This window comes from Patagioenas fasciata, chromosome 1 (assembly GCF_037038585.1).
Source record: "Patagioenas fasciata isolate bPatFas1 chromosome 1, bPatFas1.hap1, whole genome shotgun sequence".
NCBI lineage: Eukaryota > Metazoa > Chordata > Aves > Columbiformes > Columbidae > Patagioenas > Patagioenas fasciata.
In genome coordinates, this window is record NC_092520.1 from 154,188,822 (window position 1) to 154,205,070 (window position 16,249).

Consider the following 16,249-nt stretch of genomic DNA (forward strand, 5'->3'; position numbering starts at 1 on the left):
TATAAGCAGACAATCTGCTCTTTTATGGTGACTATAAAGCAATGATTAATGACATATAAATGAAGTCTGAAAACTAAGTTTAGATTCTGCTTAATATATTTCATGTACTTTAATCATCACATATTCCATTTCCAAATGCTTAAGGATAAAAGCAGCAATAGAGTTGCATATCTTTTAAGTTTAGGCTTGTTTCTGTAAGCTGATTTTAAACTCATAACTAAGTATACTGTTGTCCTATCTAGCACATGATTTTGTGTAAAAGAGAATTCAAAGAAGAAAGAAACACAAGCAACCCCCAAAGTTTACATTAAAGAAAATCTCCATGATGTGCTGCCAGCACCCACTTTTCCTCAGTAGCTTGTGCGCCCTCTCCCATTTCCACCCAGCTCAGGGGGTAGACAGACCTGGCGTAGCCCCCTGGAGCTTGTAAAGCCTGGACCTAGGCCATCAGTCACACACGTCTTGGGTGCAGCCACCCGTATTCTTCCTGAACAAATGTCAGCCAACTTTTCCAGAGGCTAAACAGAGCTTAAAACAAATGATAGAATTCCGTGTCTGAAATGCAAAACTGCTTCATGTGTAGTTTCCATATATGCAGCAAGTTATAATTTTTTCAGACCTTAATTTAAACAAAAAACCCAAAATGTCAAAGCCTTCACCTTATATACAGGTTCATCTTTCTTTCCTTTCCCCCTGTTTTCTTCTTAAACAGACGTCTCAGGATGCCTCATGCATATTATGGATCCTAAAGCTAAAGATACCCCCTTTAGCTATCAAGGCCTTAGAATAGTTTGTAAATACCCGAATGAGAGACTTGACTTAACTGTCTTTTTGAGGAAAGCTGAAGGCATAGCCTCTCAGTTCTCTCTGGAGGAATACAGCCTGAGGCTTAATGCTAAGAAACTGCTGGCCACTCAGAAGATTTGACAGAACTTCAAAGGCTCTCCCTTTTAGAAGTTTATTTTATTTTTTTTAAAAACACTGTCATCACTGGTGCTGTGTTCCTGTAAAAGAGGTGAATTTTTACACTGCTGCTGCTTTTTGCTCAGTGGTGTGCCAGAAAATGTGTAACATGTTTTTAAGTGTACACAGAATGTCAGGCAACAACATTTAAGTTTTGTATCTACTTTCATTTCAGGTATTGCTCAAAAAGAAGGTATCTATCTCAAATATTATATATATTTTAGGATAAAATTGTGTAAAATAAGAACACGCTGCAATATATTATAGCTCTGAGTGTTCCAGCAAAGAAATTGTGCCATGTCCATTCTCTTTAAATACTGCTGTGAAAAGAACAGTTACATTTCTGCCTACCCAAAGCTACTGTATTTTGTACCTCTGATGGCATGAGGAAGAGGGGCAGCACTTCAAGACCTGACAAGCATAACCCTTTCCTCCCCCTTGTGAAAGAAGGCACCTCCACTTGTCAGAGTATAGTTTATTAAAAAAACCCCACCTCTCCTGTTGTTGGAAAAAACTGTCTCTTGCTGTGCCTTACTGTCTTCTTTCAGCGGAGGGGAGAAACCTGTAGCTTGTCCACAGGCGTGGCTGACACTATGGGCTTAATTAAGGAAAATTAGTAATGCACTTATAAAATCAGAGGACTCATGAGCAAGTTGCATGGAGGACTCCAGGTGGTTACTATGTTTTACCCTATAGCCTGCATGGTGAACTTTTCTCCTCTTATAATAGTATGACTGGCTACCTTGGTTTCTTGAACAATCTAACTGTCAAGTTAACAATTCATTTGTCTTTGTAGCATTGTCATAATTTATTTATGGTGAACAAAAAGTATGTTTAGCCTGACCAGGCACCTTACCTGCAAAGATATTGGAGCATCTTGCTGACATAAGGTTACCTGCTTTTGGAGACTGCCAACCTCAAAGCCTGTAAGCAAAACAGACCCCCGAGTCCACCACTAGGTTTGGTGGTTCTCCAAATACAGGTATTTCACAGAACAAACATTTACGTATTACATACAGTACGTATGCCTTGACAGTAGAGGATCCACACTTAACCTGTAGCCCAGGCTGGAGGGTTCCATGCTGTCTTCTCAGGTTTTCTGAAGCACCTCTCCTGTCACTGGATCCCTGCCCTGCCCCTACAGCAGTTTTGGCAGGAAGTACCACAATTGTGTTATGGATCTCTGCAACTCAGCATGCCACGGGACACTTGCAAGAGTCAGTTGTTAATAATGGAAATCGCAGAAGATAATTTACACTGTATTTTAGCACATACATTTTCATTGCTGCAGTTTGGTTGGTTGGTTGGTTTTTAACATCCAGCTGGTATTCAGCTCTCCTTTCCCATATTTCATGTAAGGTTAACACAGCAAGGTAAGTCATGTGACAGCATCACACAACTGCACTTCCTTGACCTTAAAGAAATTATTTTCTGGCACTGCTCTGCAAGAAACACAGGAAGTTCCCAGAATTCAGCTGTGGAAGCTTTTTCAGGCCTGTATTTGATTTGCCTGCAGGCGCAGGACATAACCTGTGCCTGTGCTTCCACCATTTCACTTGACATAGCTGGACTAGGATAGCAGCTCCAGAAACAAAGGCATATAAGGATGGAGCAGTGAAAATGCACGCTGCCTGCAATGAAAGGGGGATTAAAGAATTCTCCAGAATCATAATTTCGCTTGTCACAACTGCACTCAAGCACCCAAGCTCCAGCGCGATGACTCACACCTACAAGATCCAGAGCAGGTCTGTGAAACTGCTCAAGGGCCTGCTTACCCACTCTGCAGCTTCCTTATGCCAGCACCGATGCCCTGAGCATCAAAAGATTCTGTTCTCTGAGGTACTGCTGGAGGTCACAGAGTTTTTGGCCTTCTTTTTCCATCTTCTGGCGTGAACGGTCTCTGCTCTGGAACTCCCTTTCTTTGGCAGCCTGGTGCTGTTTTTGTTGCCTGTCCATCTCCTGTGATTGTTGTTTCAACACTTCCTGCCGTGACTGCATTCTGCTCCTGAGAAAATCCTGCATAAAAATAAATACATTTACAATTGTACAGCCAGCCTGCATGCTGAATTTTATCCACAGTTACCACTGGCAGAATTCAGAAGTTGTTATAATCTATAGAAATTCATTCCTTGCATGCAGAAAGACTTTCAGTCGCAGAGATGGAAAATTTTATTTCCCATCTTTCAACTTTATACATGCATCAAAAAAATGTTACCATTCGTATATCTCTGAATGATATAATTATATTGCATATAAAACAGGTGAAAGATAAATACTCTGCATGGTGCCAATGCTGAAAACACAGTAGTACGGGAAAAACATTTCTGAAATTGCCCTTACCAGCCTTTCTTTCTCTTGTTCAAAGCTCCTTTCATTGCGTTGTGCCTGCAACTCCTCCCTTTGCACACTTTGTGCCCTTAAGAACTGCAGCCTCTGACTTGCTTTTCTCTTCTCCTCCTCTTGCAAGAAGGATTCCTTCCTGCTCCTCTCTGCCCCAGCAGCCTGGAGCAGCGCCAGGTGCTGCAAAGCTCTGTCTGTGTGCTCCAGCTGTTTCTCCAGCCCTTGCAATGTTCTCTGATGCAATCGCTGCCTGTTTCCAAAACAAAATTTCTCAAGTTTCTCAGAGAGAAATAACAATAACAGAAAAAGACAGTGCATAAGACACAGAACAGATATTCTGGCAATCTGTGCTCAGTTAATATTCCAGGACTTTTTGTTAGGTAAAATCCCCGAAATGGGCCGATGCCTGATGTCAGCTAACTGCAGTCATCTGTTCACCTGACTGCATAACCTAGTGCGGCTGTGAGTTCTCAGCCCTGAAGACCAGGAACCAAGGATATGGACTGTGCAGACAGGGCCATAGGACTAATTTGGACAACTGGATGGTTATGTGTATTTGTGGTGGGAGTCACACGGGCAACAGGAGAAATGGAAGGAGATGCTAAGCTTAGGTGGACTGTGAGGTCAGAGTCAGGAATTAGGGGTTTGGGAGGCAAAAGGACTTTGGGTCTGAGGATGAGGTTGAAAAGACTCTGCCCTTGGAGGTAATGCTAAAGGCAATGAATCCATACGTACCCACTCACCCATATGTCGAGCATCGATTTTATTTCCATTAGCAAGCCACCACGAGCGCCCCACAGAGACTACCACAAGGCACAATGTGTGATGCTCAGAGACTGAACGAGAGCACCAGGGAGTGGACATTATGCGCCTTCTGACATTTACCACAAAACCCAGTTAGCTCCTAGGTTTTACCTCTGGTTGTCCCTGCGCAGCTGGCATCGGATGCCATCTGCCTCTTGCTTCTGCTCCCTCTTCAGCTGCCTCTGTTTCTCTTGCCACCTTTTGTGCTCAATCTTGGCTCTGTTGAAGTCCACCTCTTTCCATCTTTCCTGAGATGCACTATGAAGGATCATTTTCTAAGATTAAAAAAGCAAACCAAACCCTTAATCTCATCAATATGTTTTTCTAATGCAAACTGTAAACCTGCAAAACCAGAACAGCTTAGTCTTCTAATGTCACTCCCCAGCTCTGGAAGCCACACTGCCTCACGAATACTACAGTGTCACTTCCCACCCATGAAAGTACTGAGTATGGTGGTAAAGCCTGTACAAAAGATGAGGCTTAAACAACACAGGGGTGCCTGAAAATCCAAGTATTTTAAGAGCTCTTTACACATCAGTAGGCTGTGCTGTTCTGGTTGTTCCAGCATTGAGCCAGTGTTTAAAACACGCATTACAGTTTACATTGCTAGAGGTGTTTGGGGCTAGAACAGAGTTTCCACAAAATACTTTCCTCTCTCAAATGCATTAGACCTTCTCCTATTCCCAGCTGCTATTAGCACGTTCCTGCCACTAGCTGCTCCTCTGAAAACAGAACGGTTCTTTCCTGAGGATATGTCTAATACCACAATCTGGAAACCACCACAGGACCTTCAGATAATGTCCCTGCCAGTCTCATGAAGCATTTTGACTGATTTCTCCCAACAAATTGATCTGTATGGCTTCCATGGGGCAGTAAATAACTTTGTTCTCCAGTGTATTGCTATTCTTTGCAAAAACTGTACCTTGTGGATGGTTTGTCTTTAAGAACATACAGAAGGAGAGATTAAAGAAAGAATCAAAGGTGTTTTATAGGTGGCAGGTGAACAAATGGTGTCATCTGGCAGGTAAAAGACTGGCCTAAGGATCAGGAGACTTGAAGTTCCATCTCAGCCCCAACATGCACTCCCTGCTATGGGACTCAGCTGACTACGCGGACTTTCTCTTTTTTGCTTTCAGTATCTGTAAAAGAGGAATATTTTTTTCTTGCTATCTAGTAGAGCTGGCTGAGAGGTTTATTTAGAAAAATTAGATCTAAACTAAAAAAAACTTTATCAGAAGTGCTGAGTAAGAATAGCAGAAGTTCTCTGCTCCAGTACAACACTAATTCCCAAGTGGAAACCTCATATTTCTATTTATCCATAACCATTATACTACATAGGCATAATTTTTGTTGCAGCAAAAACCTTTGAGAAAGAGATCAAAGGAGAGTATATTCTCACATAACATAACCAAATCGCTTGATCCTAATAGATAAATCTACTTTGGACCAAATACTTACTGTAATGCTTTTGTCTTTTAGAAGATTTAGAAGATTTGTGGATCTCCTGGCCTGCACATTGGAGGTTCTGTGTGGTCTCCGTACATGCAGAGCTGATTTTATGGTCAGGCTGTCTTTCTCTAATGATTCATTCACTCGGTCAAAGAAGCTTTGGCGCCTGAAAGGAACCAAAGCTCTGGTTCCCAGGGAAGGGCTCCTCTGGGAATGGTGGATTGGAGCTTCTGCCACTCTGGATTCAAAAACACCTTTCAAATAAATTAGGGTAGGGACATAAGAGGTTATAGTCAGCTTACAAAAAGAAAGCAAATTAAAAACAAAGTCTTCTCATATGAAGTAAACTCAAGCAAGACTTTCATAACTTAGTACCAACATTTTCCTCTGAAGAAGTGGTACATTTTTTAGTTTCCACAAAACAAGTCTCAGCTTTCAAAACACAAGCTTGCCATTGCAGTCAAGCCAGAGTTTTGCCTGGTAATACAAGATCACTGATGGTACTTGCAGCTACTCAGGCTAAGGGGTTGTTTACATGGTATTTCACAGAGAGACACGAGCAGCTTCTGCCAATACTCTGAGACAATAAAAAATTCTAAATTTCTTGACAAGGCAAAGCCTGAGCTACACATCCTGCTGAGAGACAAGAGAAATTAGCTTGAGCACAACACTGTGCTAACACAGTTTTTGGGTAACTGAGAACACAGGTAGTTTGCTTGCACCTTTTTGCTAAAGACAGCATGGACCTAAGAGGCAAGTGTTGCATGGAATGATGATGGAACACCAGGTGGGAGGAAATGTGCATGCCAGTTTGACTTTTAATTCTCCCTCTGCCAGCAGTGACACAGAGCAAAGCAATAACACTTGGAAAAAGCTTTAGGCTTTCAGAGTCCTCGCTTAAATGCCTGTAATTTTCACCAAACTAGTTTAAATGAGAACAGCAACTATTTGATTAAAATCATGATCCAGTCCCTTTTGGATGATAAGGGAACAAAAGTTTACTCAATGACATTATAAAGCAATAATTTTCAGCCCAGAAGAACGTTCTGCAGAACAGTCCTGGTGAAACCTTTTTGCTATAGGCAGTCATAGTTAATGTTACACATTAATGTTTAAAGTAAGGAAATTTTTTAAGACATTATATTTATAGTGGACATTATGATAAAGGATAAGAAAACCCAAAAGCTGCTACTGCAGTAGCTGTAAAAGCCAAGAACCCCCAAATTCCGTCTGAAAGTACTTTCACCTTGAGAAGAAGATGAACAACTACCATTAATACCTACATGATACCACATTACGGTGGCTATATTCAACACGGCATTATGGCATTTTCTTTTGAAACATCAAGAACCATGGCAACAGATCTTGGATATGATGGCCTGCTGCACTGATATTGTGTGGCAAGTCTTACATTTGGATAAAACAGCTACAATTTCAATACCATGTTCGTGTTTAACATTGGCCTCAGTTTCAGCACCCTGCTGTCTTCTGTCTGCTTCTTCCTTGTGAGCTGTCTCCATTAACCAGCTGTCTGTGTTGACAGCAGTATCAACCATAGCATGAGCCATCTGCCTCTGAGGACTCTAGAAATAATAACAAATGCAATCTTAATCCAGAGCTGATAAGAATAGGTTAGTTTCATGAATTTACAGCATAAGACTTTAAACTGCAACTGAACTTTAGTAAAGAACTCCCCCAGATTTTTTTTTATTCTTTCTTAAAGAAACAACTCCTAAGTAAAATGATTTCTGATCACTTTGTGGGTTTCTATACATCTTCAAATGACCTAAAACTGGCAGTACCTCTGCCTAGAAGGGTCCAAACTGGTACAAAAGAGATCAGGCCAGAGGAACTCTGGCTGAAAGATAGTAACATTTCTGGCACATGCCAGAAATGAGGATTCTAACCCTTGCAGAGCAATGGAGAAAAGTTTGGCAGTAGCTGGTGCACATTACCTTCCTCCTTACTGATCCTCATCCAGTGCCCTGTTCACAACCACCAAGGATCACAAAAGTGTCTTTTGGTTTTTGACTGGGAGAGGTGATGCATCTAACAGGGTGGAAAAATATCTTAACACAATTATGCCAGAGACTGCCTTGGTATGGAGCAATCCTTACTGTAACCCTTATCTGATGTAAAGTCTTCTGCCAGACACTTTTTGCTGCCTTTATCTCTTTCACACAGAGGCAGGATGTAGAAGAACTGAGCTATGCAACACTTCATGTTCTGCATCCGTGGAAGAGGTTCTAGGAGTCTGCTCCAGCCAGTAACAATGAGAGTTTCTAGCTCTTTCCCTGGTCAAAGGATCAAGAAGACAGTACAAAGCAAAGTCTCTCAGTTCTTTAGCAGGTATATATAAGGGTCAGGCCTAAAACCTCTAGCAAATTTTGGTACCAATGGCAGAAAACTTGGGGTAACAAAGCAGGCGCTATACAAACAGTAGAACACATGTCAACAGAAGAGCCAGGGTGAAGCACTTTTTACCTTCTTAGGTTCTATAACCTCATTTTCCTTTTCCAAACAAGACTGAACACCTTTTGGAACATTTTCTGTCTTCAATTTCTCATCTTCCTTTTTCTCTTCCTCTCTAGAAACACTTTCTGAAGATGAAATCCTCACTTCAGACAGTTCCTCTTCTATTTTCTTGCTGAGCTCTTCTTCAGCCAAGCTTGTTCCTGAGACAAAGGTATCTTCCTGCTGCACTTTGCACCCTGGGGGCTGTGTGGGTTCCCAGGCTGCAAGGCAGCTGCGGGGACACGAGGTACAGCTACAGCTGCACTTAGCACATGGCTGAGTCAAACACAGACCCCTTGGCCAGCATTCCAGGTCTGAGTGAACCTGTCTGTAATGGCCTGAGGCTCTATAACCTGGTGTCACGACGTATGGGTAATCCAAGCTTGAATCTATCACCATCTGCCTGGCTGCTAAAGGCATCTGCAGTTCTAGGATGATGCGTTCGCTTATGGGCAGAGGAATCCACACAGCTTGGTCAGAAGACACCTCTTTAGTCTGCCCATTCCAGAAATTCACAAGCACTCTCCTTCTGTTGTGTGCTGTGCATACTAAAAACGGTAAAGAATGTATTAGAAGCATTTTAACCTGTGTGGTTTATCTCTTAGAAAGCAGAAGATAAAAGTAACAGATTGTGTTTCAGACAATTTTGTAACAACTTCAGAGATTTTTTCTTTATAGGTTTAAAATTTGACCTTCTTTTAAACTTCCTATGAAGAGACAGCAGAGAGCAAAATTCTTGCTTGTCACAGCAAACCAGGATTTTACACTGCAAAAGCTGGAACCTTGACTAACAAATAATCAGGTGAATACTCATGAGGGCCAGGGAAACTCTTCTCCCTGTGTTAGGAGGGTGCCCCTCTTCTACCCCCAACTTTTAAAAATTTCCACTCGCAGAACAAAGCACAGACCAATTCTGGGAGCTGCATTAATTCTGGCACTAAAAAAGAACAGGCTGCATAGTGCCAACAACAACAAAAAATGAGATGACAAAGAGAACCCAAGCAGCAGGTGGTGAATTCTCCATGACTGAGACCGTTCACTTTTCTGTCTAGAGACCAGCAACTGTGGCGAGTCTAGCACTATTAAGAAAGCAAATACCGCGTACCTAAATGTGCCTCCTTGTTCTCTGTAACCTTTAGCACAGTGCCTGGGCCAAAACGTTCAGCTCTGGCCTCCCATGGTGCCAAGACCCTGTCTCCTGGAGCAAGAGGCTGTCGCCTGGCATCTTCGTAGTGGAGAATGTCATAGAGAGGGGTTTCCTGCATGCGAAGCTGTACCTTGCCTTTCAGAGCGTGAATTTTGTCAAACTCAATTAAAAAGCGTTCCCTGGAGCCCTACAAGAGTAAAACATGTGGTTTGCAAGACAGACATCTGAGTCCAATTAACGGCCAAACATAAGTGCTAAGAGGGAAGTGGCAGAAATCCCGGGAAACAGAACGTGATCTGGGAATGTAGCTTTCCTCTTCTACCAGGTTTTTCACTATACTATGTCAATATTGGACTTTAAAAGTAACTAAAAAGCTGGGGGTTAGTAGGTTGACAGCCTTTCTCTTCTTTTGATTTGGGACTTGGATTTTAGTAAGACCTAAAGGCAGAACTTTAGCAGGAAAACCTCTAATCAGAAAAAGAGTCACCAAAAGAAACTGCTGTCTGATGCAGTTTGTTACATAGTAAACTAAGAGATAACGAAGGATAACAAACCAGGAAAATGTCATAACTGTCATAAATTTAAATGTTTAAATTTAACCTTCAGCAATGGGTGTGGGGAAGGTCTATACCCAAAATCTCAGCCTTCTCTGCAGATCTATGAGTTGCACTTATGCAAATAATGCCAGCAGGTCCTACTCCAGCTAATGTCATTTGTGCTGTTAGCTGTCCCCATCTGTTCCACCCCACGCCGGAGCTTACAGCCATCCTCACCTCTACTGCCATTGCTATTTAACTAACCTGTGAACCGCAAAATGAACGGGCTTTTCAAAGAAAGCCTGCGGGGGGGACCTTCTGTCTGTCATCCAAAATCATCTCACAAATCCCAGAAAGATAGGTGGAAGAGAATGAGGAAAGCTCTCAGTTCAGTAAGGTGGAAGGTGGTCCCTGGAGGCAGATATTTTGGATTACTATTATGCCGTTTAGCTAATTGACTTTGCTGCTTGACTGGGCAGAAGTAGGCAATAGGGATAAGCAACCTGTTTTGTTTGATGGTCTCTGAACAACTGCTTATGAGAATTACTAAAATGGATTGATTTCCAGGCTGCTTTTGCTTGCAGGACTCCCCACAGTAAATAGCCAGTCATCATTTGGAAACAGATGAAAATAGAATTACTCGTCATGAAGCACATTGTGTCAGAAAACCATCACACAACAAGGGCAGGGCACTGGTGAGGCATGGGAAGAACAGGTAAAAGTCACACAGATCCTCTAAACACCACAGTTCCCAATAAATAGCTACCTTCACCTCTTGGGCAATGTGGCCCAGGTAGTAATAGCCATCAGCTTCTCTCCTTGCCAACACACGAGCCCCTCTCACCAAACTGGAAGCCTCTGGGCGTGAATCAATGACACTCATTTTTGCTGAGGATATCAAGGGCATAGAAAGGAAATCTGGGTTCTGTGCACAAACAGGAAAGCTGTGGAAAACAAAAGTACAAGTAACGAAGATCTTGGCAACAGAACCTAGGCAACTTGCTGCAATAAAATGAAACTAGATCCACATGGGACACCCACCCCACAATAACTTTCTTTGTTTCACAGCTTTTTTCTTTGCATTTCCTCTGACCCATCTATAGATTTTTAACTTACTGAGTTACTGGACATCTTGGCCACAGAAAGCAACAGGGATCTTTATTAGCTGTGTGACAACACTGGACGTGTGAGATGGACATGGAGCTTACCTGGAGGGAGGAAGGAGGAGATGGAAGCAGAAATGAAGATGATTTTTGAACACTTCAATCCTTAAACAGGAATATTATTTTAAAAATTGAAATTTACTTTCCAGTATATAACTTCTCTCTTTGTTTTAATTCTTATGTCATATCCTGTGGTGTTAATGCTGTTTATCTGTAAGCTCATCACAAATGTTTTTGATTTTTAAGAAATCAAGCTTGGAAAGTAGAAGTATTAAAAAAACTCCACATAACAACTATATGATAAGAAATTCCGTGTGTTTCACCTGTCTTCTATTCAGCTGTTAGGTATGTAGCAAGTGTGTCACTGTTTCTCCAGTCATGATGACGTGTTCTTTAAAGGACAACATGTCGTTTCAAGTACACACAAAGCTATAGTAGATATCCATTTTGACCCATCTCATCATCATTTTATTCTACTGTGAAGGAAGCACTAAGCATGTGATTCTTAAATCAGAACAGTTTTTCTTTCTTACTAATTCTTATGCCTTTTAGTTAATTCATTTTAGTAGAGAGTTTCAAACCTGGAAAATACATCAATTTCTCAGGACGAGGTGCTACTTGCAGACAGGGAACAGAAAGGAGGCAGGCGGAAAGTTCTGGAGCCGCTTTTCCCATCCCCAGGAGCAATGCAGACATATCAACACTGCTGGCTTCCTCCCAGCTTGTCTGCCCCTGGCTCTCACACTGTACTTGATGGGCAGCCAGCTGTCACATGAACATTGTCTCCTCTTGTACTCTTCTTGTCACACAGCCGTCCAAATTCCCTAAGCAAGCAAGAGCTGTAAGGTCAACAAAAGGAGATGAAGTCAAGGAAAAGTGAAGAAGATGAGGACTGAGAAGACAAAGTTGCCTTTGCAGGTCAACGCCATCCAGGATGGAAAATGTGTAATGTTTGGGAACACTGACACAGGGAACAACATGCCAGGGACTATGAGAAAGGAGAAAGGCAAAATGCAAGGGGGTTGGAGTCGACAACAAAACTATGAACCTTATATTAAAGCATCCAGCTTTTATGGAAAAATATAAACTTGTGTTGCATTAATTGTGTGGTAAGTAAAAACAATACTTGAATAGTTTGCTGCTATTCCCTGTAGACTGTTGCAGAAAGTGTATTAGGGCTGTTATGAGATTCAGAAGTGCAAGGAACTTCACATCCCTTAACTACAAGGATGATCACAGATACCCATGCAAAACCTATGCTGCTTCAGCTGAGGACTTCAGCTGTTTGGGATTGTAGCAGATTTAGAAGATACTGTTATCTAAAAGATGGTATTTGACCACACCCACCTAACAGTAAAACAACAGTGAAGTCTCTGAATCAGGATACACTGTAGACAAAGCTGTACAGTCATCTAGTAAAGAAAATGTAAAATCAAAGTAAGGCATTTGTTCTTTCCTTTGGGATCTTTACCTTTACCTGTTAGAGAGACATTTTTTTTTTCAAACGATGCTTTGTGAAGTTCAATGAGAGAAGTTTACAGGGTGAGTCTTTCCACGCAAAAGTAAAAGGAGTTAGACCAAGATATACTCAAATTTGAACTCAAGTGTTGTCAATGATGCCTTTTGCTAGGGTATATGTGAAGTGCTCTTTCCTCACAAACTGAGATTTAAGTTACAAGTAATATACAATTAGAAGGGTGGATATGCCAGGTTGGGATGTCAGGTATAGCCTGTCACAAAGATGCTAAACCTATTTTAAATGTTTGTCCGCAGATTGTTTTGTTTCATAAGCTGCCAGGCAAAACAAGGTTACACTTCCAGAGGGTCACAGAAAATCTTCCTCAGTTCTACTTTGTGGAATGTCATTCAATAAACATTCAGGAGGAACTAATTAGTGTGCACTAATCTTAGTGGTATACCTTTTCAGAAGCCGTAGTGGGAAGTCTGAATTCTTGAAAGGACCCTCCGGATTGTCTGGCTACTTTCTCCATTATCTTTTGCTTGCTTCTTTCACGATCATCTGAATCTCCCAGAAGGCACACGACATGCACTGGACGCAACTTGTCCCCCACAAGAAGTTGGCAGATTTCCGCTGACTCTTGCTCCAGGAGTACGTTGGAGAACAGACACACCGACTGGCAGGCTGGGTCTTCAAACGCCGCGGCCAAGCCGCTCACAGCATTTGTGCCATTTTCAAACCGTAGGGATCGAATCCAGGCTGCTGCTTCAGCGACGCTGCTGAGCGTATATCCCACTAGGCAGCTGTGCTATTTTAACACCTATTAAAAATAAAAAAAATAATAATAATAGGATAAAGAAGGAACAAAAGCCCGCTCACACACGCAGCTCTTTCCTAACGCAGGACAGATGTGAGACTCTTCATTGGGTATTTCTGCCCTTAACTCCCGCCACAGCAGCCGCCCCCCGTCGCCCTGCCGCCGTTACCGAGCGCCCGCGGCCGCTGCCGCTCGCGTGCCCCGTTGCTACGCAACCAGGCGCTGAGGGATGGACCAACTGGGCCGCCTGGGCGGGGGGGGTGGGGAAAGTAAAGAAATGCGGGTTATCTCTTTAGTCTCCTCCTTAAAGACAAGCAGCTGGCGCCACCTTTTTCCGCCGCTCCGAAAAGAGAGTTTTGCTCGATTGAAGAGAGCAGCGTAGGGGAAAAGGGACCTGGGGGTCCTGGTGGACAGCAGGATGACCATGAGCCAGCACTTGTGGCCAGGAAAGCCAATGGCATCCTGGGGTGTATTAGAAGGGGGATGGTTAGTAGGTCGAGAGAGGTTCTCCTTCCTCTCTACTCTGCCCTGGTGAGACCACACTTGGAATACTGTGTCCAGTTCTGGGCCCCTCAGTTCAACAAGCACAGGGAACTGCTGGAGAGAGTCCAGTGCAGGGCAGCAAAGATGATTAAGGGAGTGGAGCATCTCCCTTATGAGGAAAGGCTGAGGGAGCTGGGTCTCTTTAGCTTGGAGAAGAGGAGGCTGAGGGGTGACCTCATTAATGTTTACAAATATGTAAAGGGTGAGAGTCATGAGGATGGAGCCAGGCTCTTCTCAGTGACAACCAGTGGTAGGACAAGGAGTAATGGGTACAAACTGGAACACAGGAGGTTCCACTTAAATACGAGAGGAAACTTCTTCATAGTTAGGGTGCCAGAGCACTGGAACAGGCTGCCCAGGGAGGTTGTGGAGTCTCCTTCTCTGGAGACATTCAGAACTCATCTGGACACATTCCTGTGAAACCTCATCTAGGTGTTCCTGCTCCGGCAGTGGAATTGGACTAGATGATCTTCTGAGGTCCCTTCCAATCCCTGACATTCTGTGATTCTTTGATTCTGTGTGTGAAGAGAAGCTGCCACACTAATGTACACCATGATTAAGTTATAAAAGACATAGCCATCATTAACCAAATGACATGATAAATGCTGTCTGACCACCTGCAAAACGAGGGGATATTTTTCAAGTTTTAGATCCTTCTGCATGACAAGAGGGAGAATACATTGTTTAGAAGTAGAGTGCTTAGTTTATATTTAACTAATAATTAATAGATATATTGTAAGTAAGAAAATAAACAATTATAACTAACACTGTCAATTATTTCTTAGTATAGATGTATTGTATGTCAAAGTTTTCAAAAATTGTAATGCATATCACAGAATCACACAGGATCACAGAATGTTAAGGATTGGAAGGGACCTCAAAAGATCATCTCATCCAAGCCCCCTGCTGGAGCAGGAACACCTAGATGAGGTTACACAGGAAGGTGTCCAGGTGGGTTCTGATAAAATAAAAAATGCTGCTTAACAGCATAATTGACTCTGCTGCTAATTTTATTTCTTCGTTTCAGAGTGGAGGTAGGGTGAGGAATGATGGAGAATTGTAATATTATTATGATTATTGACATGTTGTAATGTTGTTATATAATTGCAATATTATTATGATCATTGGCATGTGTATTCCTCATAGCCATACCCTGTTTCCCTGAAAATAAGACAGGGTCTTATATTAATTTTTGGTTCAAAAGATGCATTTGGGCTGATTTTCAGTCTTACTTTTTCCATGAATGTCAATCTATGTTTATTCTTGAACAAAAAAACAATCAACATTTACTCAAATATAGTTACATCATCACATTCTGGAACATCATCACAGTGCTCCAAACCCTGAATTCCATCGTTAATTTCTTGTGACTCTGTTTCCTTCTTTCATGTACAACAATCTACATTTACTGATATTCATGAGCAAAATTCAACATCTATTCAAATACAGTTATGTCATCATCTTCCAGAACATCATCATAATTGAACTGTAACTAAGGTTTATTTTTGCAGTAGGGCTTATATTTTGAGCAGCCTCAAAAATCCTGAAAAATCATGCTAGGGCTTATTTTCGAGGTAAGTCTTATTTTTGAGGGAAAACAGGGTATTACACTTTAAGGTCTGGCTCATGATGAAGCAAATAGCTCTAATGTCATCTCCCGGGGTACTCCTGCTCACGACAAGAGGAAGATAAAACCCTCAAATACGAAAACCTCCCTACAAAAACACTGAGAAAAAAAAATCTCAACGGGATAAATATTGATGGGAAGAAACCAATGAGCAGTTTCAGGAAGTCTTCAATCCTCCGGAAAGTGGCGACTTCAGGTTAAAAAGATCTAAGTGAAACTTACTCAAAATGTGCCTTATTCATCTGTGTCTCAAAGGGGGAATTCGTTGGAGGTATTAGAGAAATAAAGGACACTGACCAACCTTTGTAAAACAGTCGATGTTGCCCTGGCAGGAGGAACAGGACGAGGCCAAGCGAGGAAACACCACGAAAAGCGTGAAGAGGGAAAGGCTCAAGCGAGAATCACTTGAACAAGGCGTGAACTGCCCCAATTACGGCGAAAATCCTCGTAAAAAAAACCCGCCCTCGAGCGGGAGCAGCCCCTCACCCCGCACACCGCGCCTCCCTCACGGCGCATGCGCAGGGAAAAGCGAGGGCGCACAGAGGGGTGGCGCAAGAGCCAATGGGAACGAGGGCGGCAAAGCGTCATTGTTAAAGTGCCGGTAACGGTGGCCCGGGATCACAGGATCACAGAATGTTAGGGATTGGAAGGGACCTCGAAAGATCATCTAGTCCAATCCCCCTGCTGGAGCAGGAACACCTAGATGAGGTTACACAGGGAGGCGTCCAGGCGGGTTGTGAATGTATGAGCGTTACTCGTGTGGCGCCACCACCCGGCGCTGCGCAGACATGGGATAAACAAATCTCTCGACTCTGTCGAGTAAAAAAAAAAAAACAGTTTTTGGACAACACCTACGGCCCCCCCCCCCAGCACCCGCAGTTGGTAGG

The 16,249-nt window shown here is 42.6% G+C and overlaps 1 protein-coding gene across 6 annotated transcripts; it reads right to left on the bottom strand.

Annotated features, from left to right (window-relative positions):
- Window positions 1-78: 78 nt before the first annotated feature.
- On the bottom strand, window positions 79-15,866 carry LOC136101020 (uncharacterized). Of its 6 annotated transcripts, none has more exons than XM_071798351.1 (12): window positions 15,664-15,866; window positions 12,836-13,195; window positions 11,498-11,755; window positions 10,870-10,961; window positions 10,526-10,697; window positions 9,176-9,404; window positions 8,041-8,618; window positions 6,998-7,139; window positions 5,566-5,810; window positions 4,219-4,382; window positions 3,304-3,553; window positions 79-2,979 (listed from the first exon to the last, which is right to left on the bottom strand). In XM_071798351.1, the coding sequence occupies exons 4-12, from the start codon at window positions 10,950-10,952 to the stop codon at window positions 2,755-2,757; spliced, it is 2,088 nt and encodes a 695-aa protein (XP_071654452.1). In that variant the 5' UTR covers window positions 10,953-10,961; window positions 11,498-11,755; window positions 12,836-13,195; window positions 15,664-15,866; the 3' UTR covers window positions 79-2,754. The 6 variants fall into 6 exon arrangements, with proteins under 6 accessions (XP_071654452.1, XP_071654448.1, XP_071654461.1 ...); XM_071798347.1 differs by having other exon boundaries at window positions 10,520-10,697; XM_071798360.1 differs by lacking the exon at window positions 10,870-10,961 and having other exon boundaries at window positions 10,520-10,697.
- Window positions 15,867-16,249: the final 383 nt, after the last annotated feature.

Coding starts and splice junctions, on each gene's coding strand:
- LOC136101020 (XM_071798347.1), bottom strand. CDS start 10,952: ATGTCCATCTCACACGTCCAGTGTTGTCACACAGCTAATAAAGATCCC. Junction 5,811..6,997: donor CAATGTTAAACACGAACATG/GTATTGAAATTG, acceptor TTTATTTGAAAG/GTGTTTTTGAATCCAGAGTG. Junction 4,383..5,565: donor TAAAAGACAAAAGCATTACA/GTAAGTATTTGG, acceptor TTTTAATCTTAG/AAAATGATCCTTCATAGTGC.